This window comes from Orcinus orca, chromosome 9 (genome assembly GCF_937001465.1).
Source record: "Orcinus orca chromosome 9, mOrcOrc1.1, whole genome shotgun sequence".
Classification (NCBI taxonomy): domain Eukaryota; kingdom Metazoa; phylum Chordata; class Mammalia; order Artiodactyla; family Delphinidae; genus Orcinus; species Orcinus orca.
Genome location: NC_064567.1, coordinates 121,224 through 139,171, shown reverse-complemented (window position 1 = coordinate 139,171; position 17,948 = coordinate 121,224). Strand labels below are relative to the sequence as shown.

General features: G+C 54.0%; 1 protein-coding gene across 5 annotated transcripts in view; it reads right to left on the bottom strand.

Moving 5' to 3' along the window:
- VIPR2 (vasoactive intestinal peptide receptor 2) overlaps nucleotides 1–17,948 on the bottom strand; it is a 66,061-nt gene that overhangs the window by 46,887 nt on the left and 1,226 nt on the right. For 4 of the 5 annotated variants that reach the window (XM_033408354.2, XM_049715183.1, XM_033408356.2 and 1 more), the window contains exon 2: nucleotides 16,500–16,599. In XM_033408354.2, coding sequence (XP_033264245.1) covers nucleotides 16,500–16,599 — 100 coding nt within the window. Of the gene's footprint in view, nucleotides 1–16,499; nucleotides 16,600–17,948 lie in introns of those variants that run through there. The other variant, XM_033408357.2, reaches the window with a different exon arrangement.

The following is a 17,948-nucleotide window of genomic DNA, read 5'->3' as shown; positions in this document are numbered from 1 at the left end:
GGATCTTCCCGGACCGGGGCACGAACCCGTGTCCCCTGCACCGGCAGGCGAACTCCCAACCACTGCACCACCAGGGAAGCCCCTGAAGCAGTCTTATGAAGGGGGAGGAACCGACCACCATGGAAAAGAAACTTGTACCCGAAAAACCAACTCTCTCTCCAAAATATCCCCGGCAAGTCATACTCTCACAGATGATGGTACACGTGTTGTTTTGAGTCCCAAGTTTATTTTCTCATTATTTCAATGATATAAACAGCAATTCGTTTTCAAGAAAATCAGGTGAGTCACTACTTAGGTGTTACACTTCGTCTAGGGCAGAGCTTTTACAAACACTATGTTTCCTGCTCATGGGTTCGCAGAGCAAGGTTGGGGCCAGAACCCGTCTCGCTGTCACTGCCCTCTCCCTGGAAGACCACTGTCCCCACTGGCCCTCTGTGACCTCCTGGGACCTGGGGAGATGTGCTCCTACCACTCCAGTCTTCCACGTTCAAGGTGCTTTATGATGAAAGCCCTGGACACAGAGCCAGAGGCATGAACCGAGTCCAGGTGCGCAAGCAGACTAAGACGGCTCTGAGCAGTCGTCCAGCGAATGCAGGGCTAATGTCTCAGGCGAGGCTGTGACCACGACTGACGTGGTCTCCCGCCCTCTCTGGGTGAGGCTCCTGGGGCATCCCCAGCAGTGGCTGTGCTCCGATCTGTCCACATTTTTACCAAGAGAGAAATCCAGTCCCCTACCAGCACCGACGCACAGAGAGAGACAGCACAGCAGTGGGACAGCGGAGGTACCCAGGCAGGCTTGACTCTCGACGGTGGCCACAGTGTGATGGAGGTGCTTCCCACCGCGACCAGGAGCTCCAGGGAGAGGTCTCCGCTCCTGCGGCCCGGCCTGTGAGGAGAGGGTGGGCGGACCAGCACCTGGGCATCCAGTGGCGGGAGGCCTCATCCCCTGGGTCACCTTGCTCAAGACGGAGCGCAGGGGAGGTGCCACAGGAGCAGGCGTGGGCAAAGGAAAAGGAGAAAGAAAACTGTTTCTGGCACTAACGTATGAGGCCAGGCGACAGCTAACATTACCAATAACACCTTCCATTCAAAAGTTTAGTTTAAATTTGAAGTCATAAGTGGCAAAGCTTCTTCCAGAATCAGAAGCTGCAGGGAAGCCCAGGAAGTGCTCTTGGGCTCCGAGGCCAGAGCCGTGCTGGTCACTGGATCCCCAGCCCGCAGACAGCAGGTGCTGACCTGGTCTACCCGTCCTCCTCTGGGATGGGCTGGTGGGACCTCATCACCGGGCGGGTAAACACCCCTCAAGCCGGAGCTCCTGGGGTGGGGGTCTCACAGTTCCACTTCCTCTGCCCCTGGTGATGAAGCCGGAGCCCCAGGGAAGCCCAGTCCAGTCCCGTCAGAGGACTTTCAACTGCTGGTTGTGGTGGACACAGCACTGGACACCGTTTACTTGTTTCCAGGCGCTTCTGTGCATCAGCCACGCCTGTGTCGGTGAACAGGTGAGAACAGGCGCAGCGAGATGGGAATAAGGGCCCGTCACCTCCTTTCCTGTCTCCTGGCTCCGACCGCGGTGGGCAGGCGGCCGAGCGCGGGTGTCAGTGTGAAGACGACACAAGGGGAGACGGCGAGGGACACTGAAGAGTGGCTGCTGCTTGACGGCAGGAAGAGCCACGCAGAGGCCTCAGCTTGGGGTCAGCTCAGCTCGACTGGCCTCCCCCGCCGTGATGAGCACACCCTCCAGGCCAAGTCCCTTCATTACAGAGATCTTCATTTGCTTTTTGTCGTTTTAACCTTTGCTCGAGAGAAAGCAGAGAAACGGCGCTTCTTGCTCCCCGGTCACTCCTTGTACAGAATCTGCCGTGGCCAGAACGACACGGTCTCCAAGGCTCACCTGACAGGCAGCACCTCGTGTGCCCCGTGGACGACCCCGTCAGAGGGCAGGTCAGTGCCCCTCAGCCCAGGCTGGTGATGGGGCAGCCAAGCGGCAGTGGAGGGTGTGCCCGGGTCCTTCCTACACGCCCCCGGGGCCCGCTGTTAGTATCCACACCCAGGGTTCTGGTTTGATTCCCCCGGACAGCACTTCTCAGTTTTTAAGATTCTTGGAGGTTCCAGCGTGTACCCAGGGCTGAGACCCACAGTCCTGGGGTGCAGGCGCTGGACGGGACCTCAAGGATTACAAGTGCGGGTGCTGACGGGGCCCCAGAGCAGCAGCCCCTGGCGACTTGTTAGAAAGTTCCCGTGCCCCACCCCAGGCCATTGCGCCAGAGACCCAGGCTGACCCCTGTCCCTGTGGTGGTGCTGAACCGCTCAGGGGCTCATGGCAGCCACGCCCTACCTGGCACGGGAAGGAGGGCGGGCTCGGAGCCCACAGCTTGCCAGGCCACAGCCCCAACCTCGCCAAGCCTGGCTTCCTCCCGTGCAGGGCGGGTGAGTGCTGGTGAGCCAACCGGGCGGCTCATCAGTGGCCTGCTTGGCACAGGGAGGCCTGTCTGGCCGGCGGGGTGACTCCCGGTCTCACGCCGCCGCCGAAGGGCCGGGCGTCCTTGGACGCTCCACCCGACGGCCCCCAGCACTTCCACAGACCCAGAAGGCAGTGCTGATGACCAGTGCATCCCGCGAGCCCACTGAGGAAAGCACTGCTCTCGGGACGGGCAGTGACAGCAGCAGTGGGGCTGGGTCCCGCCCTCATGAGCTCATTTCATCCCCCAAACTCACAGGCCCGGGGTGTCCCCAAGTCTCATCGCACAGACGAGTAAACGAGGCATTGAATGGAGCTTGGCTGAGCTGCCGGAGGCTCCCCAGCCCTGCCCACAGCGCCACTGTGCTGTGGGTCGGGCTGGGTGGGGCACAGACACACAGCGGGGGCCCAGCCCAGCCAGGCCGCTTTCGCCCTTGGCCGTCCCTGGCAGCACTGAGCCCGGCCTGGGGGTGGGCAGCATGGAACGTCGCCGACCCACCTGCACCTCCTGGGTGGAGTGTGGCCCCAAGGGGCCCCTGACCCTGGAGCCCCTGGTGAGGGCTGCTCTCCCTGCTGTGGGGTCCGAGGGTGCACTGCTGGGCCGAGGACGCAGAGGCCACGCGCCGGCTGGGCGGTGCCTCGGGGGCAGGGGCTGTTGTCAGGGCAGCTCTTGTTTCCTGTGCTTCCGTCTGCGCTGATTCAGGCCACACTAACTGCTGGGCATCTCTGAACAGGAAGAAAGCACTTTAAGAAGCAATGTCACGTTTCCTCACTCCATCTGTCATCCTCCTTGTGAGCCCCTTAAGTAAGTGCTGGGGCTCTGCCTGGTGAACAAGGACTTCGGGGCAGAGGGCCAGCTGGGGGTCATTCAAAAGACCACAGAGGGGCTTCCCTGGCAGCTCAGTGGTTAAGAATCCGCCTGCCAATGCAGGGGACATGGGTTCGAGCCCTCGTCTGGGAAGATCCCACATGCCACAGAGCAACTAAGCCCGTGCGCCACAACTACTGAGCCTGCGCGCCTAGAGCCTGCGCACCGCAACGAAGGGTAGCCCCCACTCACCGCAACTAGAGAAAGCCCGTGCACAGCAACAAAGACCCAACGCAGCCAAAAATAAAAAATTAAATAAAAAAATTTAAAAAAAAAAAGGACCGCAGAACTTCAGAGTTGGGAAGGACCTTTTGGCTCTCGGCGAACACGCTGCTTCACAGCGGGGGTCCACACCTAAAGAGGCTCAATGACCCCCCAAGGTCTTGAGACCCATTACATGCACATCAGAGCCTTCGCCACATCCTGTTACACCAGCCTCTGTCCACTAAGAACTTCTCAGTACCTAAGGGAACAATACGAACCCCTCACTGAGACACCCTTAAAATTCGACAGACTCTTCCAGGCGTGCGATCTTAAATTACGAAAGCAGCACACGCCCTGGACCGTGCAATCACACAGCATGTCAGTCCAGGCACGAGGCGGTGTGGCCCGTGCTGCGAGCCCGTGTGCAGCCTGCAGCGGCGGTGAACCCGCTCATGTTTATGGACTACCTGGAGAGACGTCTGTGCTGCAGGTGGAGCTGGGCCCTTCCCACTGGCTCAGGGCACAGTCTCTGTCCTGCAGGAAACTCAGGTTAGGCGCCTCGTGTTTCTGATCTCTCTGGTCTAAGGCACAGCCTGGTCTACTTAGTTAACATGCCTTCTCCACCTGACTTATTTCAGGCTAGTGGGAGTGGAGGGCAGACTGGGGTTCGGATCTGCTGGTGGTGGTTTTCGGGGCTCCAGGGGGCTTGGAGGCACTCAGGGGTCTTGGCACAGGTGCTCGTGGTGGAAGCCAGCACCTCCTCTCCCATGGACCAGGGGCCGCCTCCCCCCAGCTGTGGCCCCTGACCCCTCTTGGCCCTTGCCCTGGTGGCTGTCCTCCTGAGTAGAGGACAACTAGAGACCCAGTGGACCTCTCTGCCCAGCTGCACCAAGACGGCTGCCAGCCACCTCTCATCCCTGTGTCCCCCAGCAACATGAAAGTCCTTTCACCGGTGGGGGACCTCCCTCCCCTCCACAGGAGAGCAGACATCACAGAGCATTCCAAGGACTCTCCCCAAAGAAACCCTCTCCCCAAACAGTCCTGCCCCCGCCCCCTTTGCCTTCCATGCTGAGAGTGTTGGGGAAACACCCCCTCCTAGCGGCCTCCTCCTGGCCCCTCATGGGCGTCTGGCTCCTGCCCCTACAGGGCCCGATGACATCCTATACACCTGCCCATACACCACATACACAGAGACGTCACGTACGTTCTTCTCACAAACACAGGATATCCTATATGCTGGAGTATTCCTTGCTTTCTCACTTAACAATATACATGTCATATTTTTCATGTCATTTGTGATGTGTGCCATCTTTTTTAATGGCTACATGTTCCAACACCCACTTTACTTGTGCTGTGAATAGCAGTGATGAAATAATTGTCTGATCAGAATTCTAGTTATTAAGTACTTAATAGATGCCCCCGAGGTGCTTGGACTTTTCCCCCACTCTTTCAGAAGGGACTGTAGTTCTTCCCCAAATGATGAGGAACAGCTCTTCTTTCAAGAGAACGCTAATTAATACATGTAAAGAATGGTTAGAATTTTAAAAGCTGACATTTTGGACCTTAAATACCGGCTGACCGAGCGTGAATCATCCACAGGGCACGAAAGCCAGGAGGTGGGAAAGCCTGGGAAAGCCCAGCAGCCCCACAGACCACCTGCCAACTGCAAAGGGAAAGAAGAATTTCATTTTCAAGATCCTGGAGTCACTTTCAAGCGGTGACCAAACAGCATAATGGGATGTTGAGGGCCATAACGGGCACCAGAATGCTGACATTCAGGCAGCCGCCTGCCTCTCCTCCCGTGAGGGGACCATGCTGATCCAGGAGATTTCCATGGATCCTCTGAGCGCTAAAACTCTGCTTTAACAGTTCTAAAGAGAGGAATTCAAAAGGCCACAGAGGTGGCCCGGGGCGGCCCCGACCCTCTCACTTCTCCCAGGGCCGCGAGAGCAGCGCGGCCACGAGCAGCCATCCCCTTGGGGCTCCGGTCACTGTCAAATTTGTCCTATGCCCCACGGCCAAAATGGGGCTGTGTGCAACTTCTACTCTCAGCCCTGGTCCTGCGTTTGGATCCTTCAAAGGGCAGCTGCAGTCACGACCGGCAGAAATCTCGCCATATCCTCACCATCACCTTGCTTTGACTTTCTGCTGAGACCACCCCTCCAAATACTCCCATTCCTGGACACTCAAGTCCCTGTTCCCCAGTGGTCTGAGCTGGCCATACAGCACAAGAAGGGGGTCTGTTTCCTGACCTCAGGGTTGGCAGGGTCGAGATGTGGACGTTATCCCCGCAGCGGCAGCACAGGGAGCCCCGCTGTTCCACCTGCTGCATCCTGGCGTCTCAGCGCTCACCGCGGAAGCAGACATGATGCTGAGCGGGTCCAGACCCCCAGCCCTGTGGATGGTGACGTGATTGCTGCGAACCCTGCCCTGAGCGGGTCCAGACCCCCAGCCCTGCGGACGGTGACGCGATCGCTGCGAACCCTGCCCTGGACCTGGAAGCTCTGCAACACTGGCCCACATCCCCATCAGCCCCGCCCTCAGCTTTGGATTTGCTCTTTGGGCACCTTTGATGCTTCCTGTTCAGGGGTCCAATTACAAATATCCTGTTTCTCTGCGTCCTACAGAGTCCAGCTAATCTCTCCACTAACAGTGATGATCAAACTCCACCAAATGGAGGAGTCTCTCTTTCTGTTGCTCTAAGGATGCATATCTACATCATTTATTCCTAAAATACATGTGGTGAGATAAGGAGAGCTACATCCATGCTGGGTACCGAGCCAAACGCCTTTCTAGTAATGCTGCAGTCAGGCATGATGACAGTACTTGCTAGTGGCAGAAGAGAGTGGAAAGGAGCCTTTTGAGGGGAAACGCCCCGAGTGACAACCCACCAGAACTAATCACAGCCTATGTCTGGTCTGCGCGCTTCTCAGAGACAGTCAGTGCAGGTGAAATCCGGCCACATGCTGGGAGGGGAGCTGCTGCAATCAGGACTCAAAAGCAACTTACAGAACAAGCTCAGGGCGTTTGATAACAAACCCCTGCCCGTGCAGACAGAGATGGAACAATTCATCTTCCAAACAGCAGACTGTCCTTTCCTCATGACTCGGCACAGTGTTTGGACCAGCTGCAGCCATGCTCTCTTAAAACTTGCAGTGACGAGCATTCGTCTCTCCAACAAATGTTCCCCGAGCGCCCACTGGTCTGAGGCTGCCCGAGGTACCTGATGGAGGCCCTGGGCCAGGAGGGCCTCACCAGGTCTTCCTGCAGCAGGAACACTGCAAGTTCACAAGCCGACCAGGGCACCAAGGCGGGCTGGCTCTTCAACATCCCCCTGCTTGTAACTGAGTCCACACAGCAGGTCAAGCCTTCGGGTGTGGACCGAGGCCCAGGGCCATGCTGCTCCCTAGGCCCCCTGCATGAGAGCCTGGATTTTACACAGGGGCAAACCCAGGTGCCACGACAGAGCTCCGACTCCAAGTGCCTTAGAGGGCTGCGAGGAGTATTTTACCGGGAACTCATCCTTCAGACAACTCCTGGACACCCCAATATCCTAACTAGGGTGCTACAATGATCCCACCCTTGGTGGGCTAGAGGCGACCTATGAACCAAGGCCTGGGAAAGACCATCTGGGGGGGCAGTGCCACCAGATGGCACCTCGATCAAATCACTTTGGAGCTTTGAATGTGGAAGTAGCGAAGTTTAACTTCAGTTCAGACGGATTCCATTAGTTGGAGTCGTATTTTGGGACTTGAACTAACGTTAAACCAAGACTCAAAACCCAGAACTAACCAAAGCTGTTAACTGAACAAAAGAGTTTTTCAAAGGAACATCCGGAGATCCAGTTTGAACCTGTCTAAAGAATACGCTGAATCCAGTAAACCCCAAACATCAAAATGTCCTCCAAACTGGGTGAACCTAGTGCCTGCGGTCGGCGTCCCGGCCAGCACGGCTGCCCGAGGACTGACTGCAGATCCCTCCGAGACGGGCCCAGCACCTTCACGCCTCTCTTCCGACATCCGTACAACGGGGGCCCTCGGGAGTCCCGGTGAGGTCCTGCTACAGGGTCAGTTTAGGAAAACTGCTGGGGAGGTAAATTTGTGCAGATGCTGTGCCTTTCACCGTCGAGATGTCTGCTGGTGTCTTTTGTACACGTTCTCAACAACCTTCCCTCCAATGTCTGTGACCACCTGGGGCATTGCTGGTGGTGTCACATGAGCTCCCAGGCTAGCAGAGCCGAGCGGCGTCCGCGAGGGGACGTCTGGACTCAGCTGACAGGCTGGGACTGGATGCGTGGGGAGTCCTGCCATGTTATTCCCAGGGTAATCTTGCGTGGATTTATGAGCAGGACTTGGGCGATGTCTTGGGATCGAGCCGGGACATCCATCTACCAGCGCCAAGACAGATCGTCCTCATACAGTACAGCAGCCGCACAGCTGCGCGTGCCCCCCAGGGCAGGACGCCTGGCTGTGGCGTCTACAGCTCCTGGCCGAGACCGGCCTCGTGCGGGACCATCCTCCCAGGCTGTGTGCGAGGGCTGGGGGCCAGGGGCCCCTGGCACGTCCACAGCTCAGTGCCCTGGGTCCCATCCTGCTGGCCCCTCCAGCCCCGTCCACCCCGGGAGCTGTGCCGGGCGCTCAGTCCCCTCTCTCCCCCTCCTTCTGGGCCGAGCCCCTCAGGTCCGCCCTTGGCCACTCCCCCTGCCTCCAGGACCTGCTGTCCCAGATGGTCCCACTGGTGAGCAGGCTCCAGCCTCCCTCCCAGCCCTTCCTTCTGCCTCTGCTTAGGCTCCCCAGAAGCAGCCGCTGCTCACCACAGCCCCGAAGGCGCCCTCCCCGGGCCCCAGCTCCTCCTGTGTGCTTTCCTTTCTCCTGCGCTCCTGGGGCGGCTGCCCCCACCACCATGTGGCCGCGGCACCTTCTCAGCCACCCTCTCCCTGCGGCCTGGCCTCTGCTCCGCCAGCCTCCCGTCCTCTGCCGTGGAGCATGCCTGCGTCACCTCCACCTTTGAAGCAGGCTTTGGAGAGGAAGGCCTTCATCTAAAGCATGCCTCTCTTTCTGAGATGCCAAGTATGGCTTTGTGAAAAGAGTGCTTGCCTTAGGGTCCAGGGAGCTGGGCTCTGCCACCAGCTTGGATGAGAGACTGGAAAGTCCACTCCCATTTCCTCACCTTGATGGGCTGACGACCACCTTCCAGCATCAAGATTGGGACCCCCCAACGCCTGCTCTGTGGACATCTCCCGTCCTTGTCCTGAGAGTGGACACTCGCAGCCTTCCCTCCGTCCTGGGCACCGGGAAGGTCCGTATGCCTGCTCCTGGGTCAACAGACGCCGGACAGGAGGGTCCCTGGCAGATGCCTTGGTGCCAAGAGGCTGAGGAACCAAGATGGGCCCCTACCCTGGAGTACAAGGGGGTGCGCTCATCATCATGAGGAGGGCCACACCCAGTGCAGAGGCCAAGGAGGCGGCTGGGGCTGCATGGTGGTGATCAGCTGCAGGTGGGACAGGGCTGCTCCAGGGCCGAGCACAGGGCACCATGGAAGCCGAGACCACCGTCCCCGAACACACAGCAAGTTTATATAGTCAATTACCAAAGTACCGATCACCAATTAGCTTATGGTCAAAAAGCTTCCATTCTTCTTGGTAGTTTCCCCACTCACCTTTTTTCTGCCGTAATCTCCGAGTAAAGATAAAATAAGCCCTTAGCCATTTTTCTGTCACTGTCAGTTTCTCGTTCAGAGTAGACTGACGTTATTCCATGTTCAGATTCTCCGATTTCCCCCCAGAAACCCTTCAGTCCTTTGACGCGAAGCCCCGTTATCCCTGCTCCCCGCCCTGTGCGTTGCCATCGGGGGCCTGATTTGGAGTTCCCAGAGGGGATGACGTGTCCTGCCCAATTTCTCATCACCCTTCTAGCCTGGTATCTGCTCAATAAGAACATGCTGGAAAAATCAGTGAACGACAGAGCCAGCCAAGGCTCCAGCAATGACAGTCCACTCCATGATCCAAGGCGACCCCCCAAGAACAGGCCCAGCTACGAGGGCTCAGAGACAACCACTGGAATGGATGCTTGACCCAGAAAACTCTACAAAAACTCGCTAGTGAATGGGTGCCCGGGAAGGGCTGCGACTGGCCCAAGCGACCAAAACATGCACAACTGAAGCCCCGGGAACCTGGGGGGGCGCGTGGCTGACACGTGTAACTCTGCCCCCATCGTGGCAGCACCGGCCATGCGCCCATGAGCCAGCGCCAGACGGCGGGGGCTGCAGCAGGGACAGCGGCTTCACTGGCCGCTTGTGACTGAAGTGCAGTGTGCCGAGGAGCCTCCTGCAGGCTCTCCCACCCCAGAAAGGGACCCTGCGCTTTCACATCACAGGATGCGAGACGGTGGACCGCAGGAAACCACTCAACAGCCTGAACCTGCACTGCAGGCTCCTCTGGAGGGGGGGCCGCAGCCTCAGAACCAGCCCCACCGGCGGGAAGAGTGACGGGACCTTTTCAGGACGCGGCCTGCGTGACACTAAGTGGGGGCATGGAAGGCGGAGAGGTGCTCGCGGGGGAGGCGGCTGCGAGCAGCTGGCTGAGCTGTGTCTTGGGGTCACCAGCACCTTAGAAAGATGCGCGGGAGAAGTAGCTTGGTCCCCAACAGCAGCAATGCCGAGTGGCACAAAGCTCCTTCCTGTGACCCAGCAGAGCACGGGTTACAGCCTCCTCACCTGTGGCTTCCAGGTGTGCTGATGCTCTACCTGCTAGTAATTGACTTCTCACGCATGATTCCTTTCATGAGTTTAAGCATAAAAGTTTAACTCAGAGTAGAATTTTTTTCAGCGAGATTTGTTTCCTATAAAAAGTAAAGTTAAAGCCATTACTTTCAGAAAATCAAACCAATACGTAATTATTTTTTAAATATCCAAGGCTGGTAGCTGACCTTATTGAGTTTAGAAGTTAGAAGAAATTGCATACAAAAAGACCCACCCTAAGGAAAAAAACAGATCAGGCTGTTTGCCTTATCAGCTCAAAGAGCTATTTGGACGAGAACAAGAACGTACTACATCAGAGAGAAAACTGAAAGGGAATGATGGGCCTCACATCACGCTGACCTCAGAAAGGCAGCAGGCGCCCTCTGACCCACATGGATGTAAGGAGGTAAGATGGAGGGAAGTCTGCTCACAAGTCCCACTCGCAGGTCAGCTAAGGACCAGGAACAGACGCTCGTCAGGGAGAGGGGCAACCACCACCTGCCCTTGGGCCAGAGGCAGCGCTGCCTCGGTGCGGGGCCGGGGCGGGGGGTCAGAGAAGAGTTGCAGACAAGGGTCACTCCGCCACGGGACTTTCTGAAGAGAACACGCTCATGAAGCTGCCTAGTTTCCTCTGTGACAAAGAGATGCAGGAAGGAAAGACGAGATGAAAAGTGGGATGTAATTAATTATATTCTGTGTGACACAACCATCACAGAAATAAGCAAGTCTCTTAAAATGATGTTATTTAGTCATATGAGAAGGACGTTCTGATTTCATGCATAGTGGCTTGAAGTCAACCCTCAATTGCTGGTGAAATATTTTACTGTCATGAAGAAATGCAGTCACTAGAGTATTGCTTGTAAGCTACCTAAAAGTCCAGGAGCCTGGGACAGACTAAGGAAATCTGTTAGAATACTACATAGCTCTTAAAAGGAAAGTATAAACCAATTCAGAACGGTTGCCAAATACATTGCTAAAGTTAAAAAAAAAAAAAAAGAAAAACAAAGTACAGACCAGAGCTGGCTTCCATCTGCACAGTGAAATGGGGAGGGATACACGTGCACTGTGCACACGTGAATTCTAAGAGGGAGGGACACACATGCTGTGTATGTATGGCATTTTTTCTATGTGCATATATCACAATTTTTAATATGAAGTTTTTCATTAATTTGTTCAGCAAAAGCTTATTTGACACCTTTTTAAACGCCAAGTGCTGTGCAGGATCTTGTGGCTGCAAGGACAGTGGACAACGTCGTAGAGGGACCAACAGCACAGAGTGGGGAGTTATGGCCCAGAGGCCACAGCACGCCCTGGAGAAGAGAAGCAGGACGTCCACGCCTCCTGAGAGTCGCCCTCCTGGAGCTGGGAGCTGGAGCTGGAGCTGGAGCTGGAGCACGCCCACTGCATGGGCGTGTCTTGGGAAAAGGCACTGGCAGCTTTGCTCCGGACTCTTTTTGAGGACGTCTGTAGAGCAACAGCCTTGGCAGACAGAGAGTGCGGCCCTCAGGCTGACCTCAATAACCAAGAATGCATCTTTCTCTGGAGCGGAGTTTGGGCAGGACACCAGCAGCCTCCTTGTGACACTGGGGTCTCCCAAGTTCAGGCTCCTCAGCCAGGACAAACACGCACCGTGGGCCTCTCCACACAGGTCCTGAGGGGCCTGGGGAAAAGGGAACCCACAGGAGTGGGAACGTGGCGCCCACACTGCCCGTGCTGCCAGGAGCAGGTTCCCTCTGATGCTGCTGTCTGACAGGGCCCGTGCCTTCTGCAGGCATCCGGGAAACCGTGGCAGGGTGACTTGTTAGCCTGAAGGGGGCAGTATCCATGCCCGCCACAGCTCCTTGACAAGTGGATCAAAGTTAGTCCAGTATTCTTTGTTTGAGAAACGTCAGAGAAAAGTAAGTTCTTTCGTCTAGCACCTCCCGCGGCCCCGGTCTTGAGCTAATGTTCACTGTCATACCCACCTCAGCCACGGCCCAGGACCGTGGGTCCTTCAGGACCTGGCCCAGACTGTGGAGCTGTCAAGAAACATGGGTACCTCCTTATCCTTCCGAAATATAGGTCACATTCCACCACCACCACCACCGCCCCCCCTCCCCGCCCCGATCTGGGCAAAAATGATGTGAAGTCACAGGAAAGTTCCCATGTGAGCCACGCACAGGCAGGAACACCGGGCAGAGCTGGAGAGCTGAGTCACTGCTTACCACCGCGGTCAGCACCCCCGTGCGGGGAAAGAGCTGCCTTGAGCTATATTCTCAGGCATCCGTGGCCTGACTGCCTCATTGGCAGGATTAAGTTAGTCTTAGCTATGAATCAGTATTAGCTCACAAAGCTCTAAATACCTCCTAAGCTTTTCTTTTTTACAAAGTGAATCCCTTAAAGGGGTTTAGAATTAAAATTGGTTTTGTCTAGATTTATGTGTTGGTTTGTTTGAATTTGGATTCAACATGTAATAAAAAGAATTCCTTGTTAGACTTATACAAATTATCCCAGTAGAACTGAAAACTCGTTTTCTTGCGTCTTTGGTGCTCTTTCACACCCATTGCTTGTAGCTCCTACAGACCCTCAATATCTCATCTCACTTTCAATTTCGTGAAGCAGGTGCACACTGTTGGCCCTGGAATCGCCCGCACCCCATCCAGCTGCAAGGCCTTCACTCAGCTCCCAGCTCGCTTCATCTATAGTATCTTCGTTCTGGTAACTCAGTACTATTTATATCCTTGGTATTCGAGCCATGCAGATCTCAAAGAGCAACAAGAAAAACGGGAATTTAGAACACGAGTTGCCTTTCTACAGAAAGCCGAGGGCACCAGGCCGGCTACCGTGGCGTCACCTCCTTCCCGAGGGCGGCTGCCATCCGCGAGCTCTTGCCACGGGTCAAAGGTGAAAGGGCTCAGGGGCAGGTATTTTTGCTGTCGAGCTATTATTAAAATAAGAGCCTTCAATATAAGAAAATGTCCAAGGACTGATACTTGTCATTGCAAAGAGTGAATGACACCTTTCCCTATGGCTCCAAACAGGGGAGATGTTTTATGGCCTTTACCTAAGACGTTCTTTCTGCTCAAGCTGATGCCAAGATCTTCACAGGCTGTGCCGTCCACTGTCCAGCACGTCTGTGTGGGTCACACACAGGTCACCCTGAGGAACGCTGAACCAGGCAGCAGAGCCTGCGAGGGAGCCCTGTTGAGTGTTTTAAACGTCCCGGCCCATCTTTGCACCACGAGGGGCTCCCCAACTGGGGCCCGCCTGGCCCAGCTGCCACACAGAGAGCAACCTGGCAGCTCAGGCAGCAACCACACAGGAGGTCTGCCTGCTCCTGAAGAACTTTTTAAAAAGCACTCGTTGCAAACTTTAAGAACTGGAGCATTTTACCTAGAATTTGCATTTCTGACGTCCTGTGAAAATAGGAAGCTGGGCAATTCGGCGCTTGCATTTCTCCAGAGCAAGAAGTAGGTGGTGAGGGACATTCCCCACATCCCCGCGGCCAAACGCCACCCTGCCCGGCCACACGCCACGGCTCACACTCGGGCACTGCTGGCCAGGGAACAGGGACAGACCCGAGCCCTTGGAAGGAGCAGAACTAAAAGGACACTGTTTTGAGCTAATTAAGGCCACACTCCATCTACCGGAGCCAACCAGAGATGAAGAGTCTTTTTATTAAAGAAACCTGATCAAGGACCACACACCCTACTGCACAATGGACAGAACTAGCCTCCTTGGACTCGCCCCGTTCCCCCAGGTGCCACGTCTGTCAAGGTGAGTTGTGGACACAAACGTGCAGGTGCTGCACCCGATGCCCGCTCAACCCTGACCCAGCGCGAGGGCGTCTCCTCCAAGGGAAAGTCACGGCCAAACTCCATTCCTTAAAAGTTACGTGTTCCCTGCCGCCTGCTGTGCCAGTTTTGTCGTGTTAACAAAATGTTCTTGGTGAGTATGGGAAGTGAAGAGTGACAAGAAAGAAACACTAAGATGGTACTTCGGGAGATTTCCCCCAAAACAGCAGTTATGAGAGGGGCGAGGGGAGGGGAGCAGTTCCCAGGTGAACGTGAGGGACAGGTGGGCTGTGGGCAGAGGATTTATCAAGTCATCAACTGACTACAATTCAGTATGCCTTCCATTGTCAGTGGGAAAGTTCTCCTCCCTTCCTGCTCCAAGAGTGTCTGCATGTGTCCGGAGCCTGTGGCCGAGGGCCCGGCAGCGTGTCCGGTGACAGCTGTAGGAACTGGAGGTACTCAGCCCCGGGAAGAGGAAGCAGAGCTGTGAGCCCGCTCAGTGCCCGCAGATGCCCCACGTGAAGAAGGGGTTCTGTTCACGGCTGCCCCGAATTCATGCCGGTGCGTGGACACCGCTTATGGGCAGCCTCAGAGCCCAACAACTAGACTGCCCGATAATGGCGTGAGGGGGCAGAGGCCCCTCCCTCGGGAGTCTCCCAACAGCGGCCAAGGGTCACCCACTGCGGATGTGGCAGACAGTGCCCCCCCCATTCAGGAGGCCTCGTGGACAGTGTGCTGTGCTGACTGGACCTGGTCCCTGCCACCGACTAGGTGCTCCCAAGGGTTTCAGCCTGTCTCCTCTCGGCATTTAGCTCCCCTAAGTCTCTTAAATTTCTCTGAGGGAACAGACCTCAGTGGCCATGACAACTGTCTTGTCCTGAGACCCTGGTTGGCAAGACCTGGCCTCATGGATCCTAGCAGCTGGCTAGTGGTCACACGTGGCCTTGTACAGCGTAGATCCTCAGGCCACGTTTGAGCCACCTTGCTTGCCTTCCTCTGGACAGAGTTCGAGCAGACCTTTTGGAACACATGGCTCTCGGGATCTCGTGTACACTGCAGAATCACAGGTCTTGAAGGCTGGAAGGAACCCTACAGCCAGAGTCTTCATTTTTCAGCCGAGGGAGTGGAGGCTCCAGGGGCACAGGAAGGGGCACACCAGAGCTGCTGGTCACCTATGAATACCTGAAATGTGTGGTCCGAATTGTGATGCACCGTGAGTGCAAAATGCACACTGAGTTTCCAAGACTTAATGTACAAAAAAGTAAAATTTGGGCTTCCCTGGTGGCGCAGTGGTTGAGAGTCCGCCTGCCGAGGCAGGGGACACGGGTTCGTGCCCCGGTCCGGGAGGATCCCACATGCCGTGGAGCAGCTGGGCCCGTAAGCCATGGCCGCTGGGCCTGCGCGTCCGGAGCCTGTGCTCCGCAATGGGAGAGGCCACAACAGTGAGAGGCCCGCGTACCGCAAAAAAAAAAAAAAAAAAAAAAAAAAGGAAAATTTCTCATCAATGTTTTATATTGATTACAAGTTAAAATGATCATGATTCAGATATATTTGGATAAATAAAATATATTTTAAAAATTAAAATCACGTTTCTTTTCACTTATTTTAACGTGGCTACTAGAAAGTTCAAGATCACCCGTGAGGCTTGCACCCTGCTTCTACTGGGCAGCACAGGTCTGAACACGCCCATGTCTGTGACTCCCATCTGAGGCCTCCGCAGGACACCAGACTTTGAACACATGGCTGTACTTTGATTTTAATTTTTTTTTTCTTGAGGAGAACAAATGATGACACAGAACAGAGAAAAAGAAAACGGAAGGACAAGAGGTTTTTGCTATTGTTTGTGATCTGGATGTTATCCCAGAGCCTTCAAAGTTTACAGATACGAGATGGTGCCCAGGGTGAGTGCACGTTGTCCTGGCATTGCTTCTGGGACGTAGAGAAGTAAAGTCAGCAAGCTCACTGTACTCATAACCCGTCTGTCCTTCAGGAAAGCAAAAGTCTCATTTTCCTGTTTGATTTCTGATAAATTCCCACCATTCTTAACTGGATCAAAATCATCTGTGATGTAACTTAAGAATTTTAAATGCAAGAAATCGCATGAATACTCATTCCATGGAAAATGGAGTTGCTTTTGCAAAGTGTAACAACGCCCATTAAATTACTTCAGTAACTGCTGCTACTATCTCAGACCACGGAAACTATCACTGTTAAGGGTGAGGCTTTCTTTTAAAAGGTTTGTGTGAATGATCCCCCCGCCCCAAACACACCCCGCTGCCCACTACTCACAATGCTATGAGTTTTGCCAGCAGTTCATTAAACGACAGTGGAAGCAGACTTTTTTTTAAAACACACAGGTGACCTTAAACGCCAGTTCTCGGAGTGAGGTGCAAGCGACTTGCACGTCAGCTCGTGCACACCATCCGGGCACAGTCCACTTGCCAGGGGCCTGCCTTACCTTTGAATGTTTCTGTTTGGGCCCTTAGAATCTCTGCACATCTTGTTTCTTCCTCCTGTATTTCCAGATGAAATCGGCATTCCGGGTGAATGCTGTTCACCTGCTCAAGGTTAAAAGAAACAGAAATAACTGAAAATTCCACTATAATGGGGAAGTCAAGTAAAATTTCTACATAAAAGCCCTCAAAACTTCACAGTTCTAAACTGCTTCCAAACTAACACTCATTTAAAAGCAATCACGTTCATATTTTGGCATGGTTATTTGAAAAAAAGCTTCACTGTTTACTTTGTAAAGGAATTAGTAAACAAATATAAAACCTGATAGAATTTTTTTTCTGGGCAGGAAAACAAACTTACTCACGTAATACATTTTATGTCGTTAGTACTAATTTGGTGGCAATAGAGCTCTTTAATCCAATAATCTTTCAATATTCGAGTCCTCCACTTCATAGCCCTTGATTTAATCAAAGTAAATACATGTTTACTCCTAAGCCCATTCTCAATGACTGCACACAACCCCAGACGCCAGCGTGCTTCATCTAAGGCCAGGCTCTGCGTTCCCTGGAAAGCCCTAATAGGATAACTTTATTTTTAGAGGCTGCAGGTCACATTCAAAACTGAACTTTAGAATTTGGTGTGAAGGAGCTTTTCAAAAAGATAAGGGGTGAGTAGGCAGAGGCCTGGGTGAGAGTCACAGCACTGAGGTTTCCACTGAGCAAGACGTGGGGGACTTCCCGTCAGGCTCCATCGCGGGAACTAAAGATGTGACACAAACGGTGAACAACATTGTCCATCAACGTGCGCAAAAGACAAAGCCACATACTGTTTCAGTCTTGGAAGATAATATTCTCTGGTCTCTATTTTCACAAAGGTCCAACTTTCTCTTTTTTTTTTTGGCCACCTCCCACTGCCCACAAATACGCTGTAGGCTGGAGCTGTGCCCCCCTGCTCTCATGTAAGAACAAACTTTTTACTAAAGAAAACCATACTCTTGCGTATATTATGGCCATCTATGTTTAATTATCCTACTATTGAAATAAGTCAACAGAATTCTAACCAGGAATAACATTTCCTAACAAAATTAAGAGAAGAAACTTAATGCTGAATACTTTTGCCACATTTACCCTCATTTTTAAAAAGACCTGAAGCTTGGGTCCCCCTCACCTCCCCCACCCCGGCTCATCACTGGGCAGCCACCACTGTACAAACTCCTGGTTTCAGGCTGTATTTTTCACACCTGAACAAGTCAACAGCTTAAATTTCAGAATTAGGGAAATTATTTTGCCTTAGAAAGAAAAATGGATTTCTGTTAAGGTATTAAAAGACACCATGATATCTGACATTCTTGGAATATCCACAGCAATGACTTATTTGGGGACATCCTAGACGTTAAAGCAGCATTAACCGTAATAATTCCTGGTACTTTTAACCAGCTCTTTCAAAGCACTAA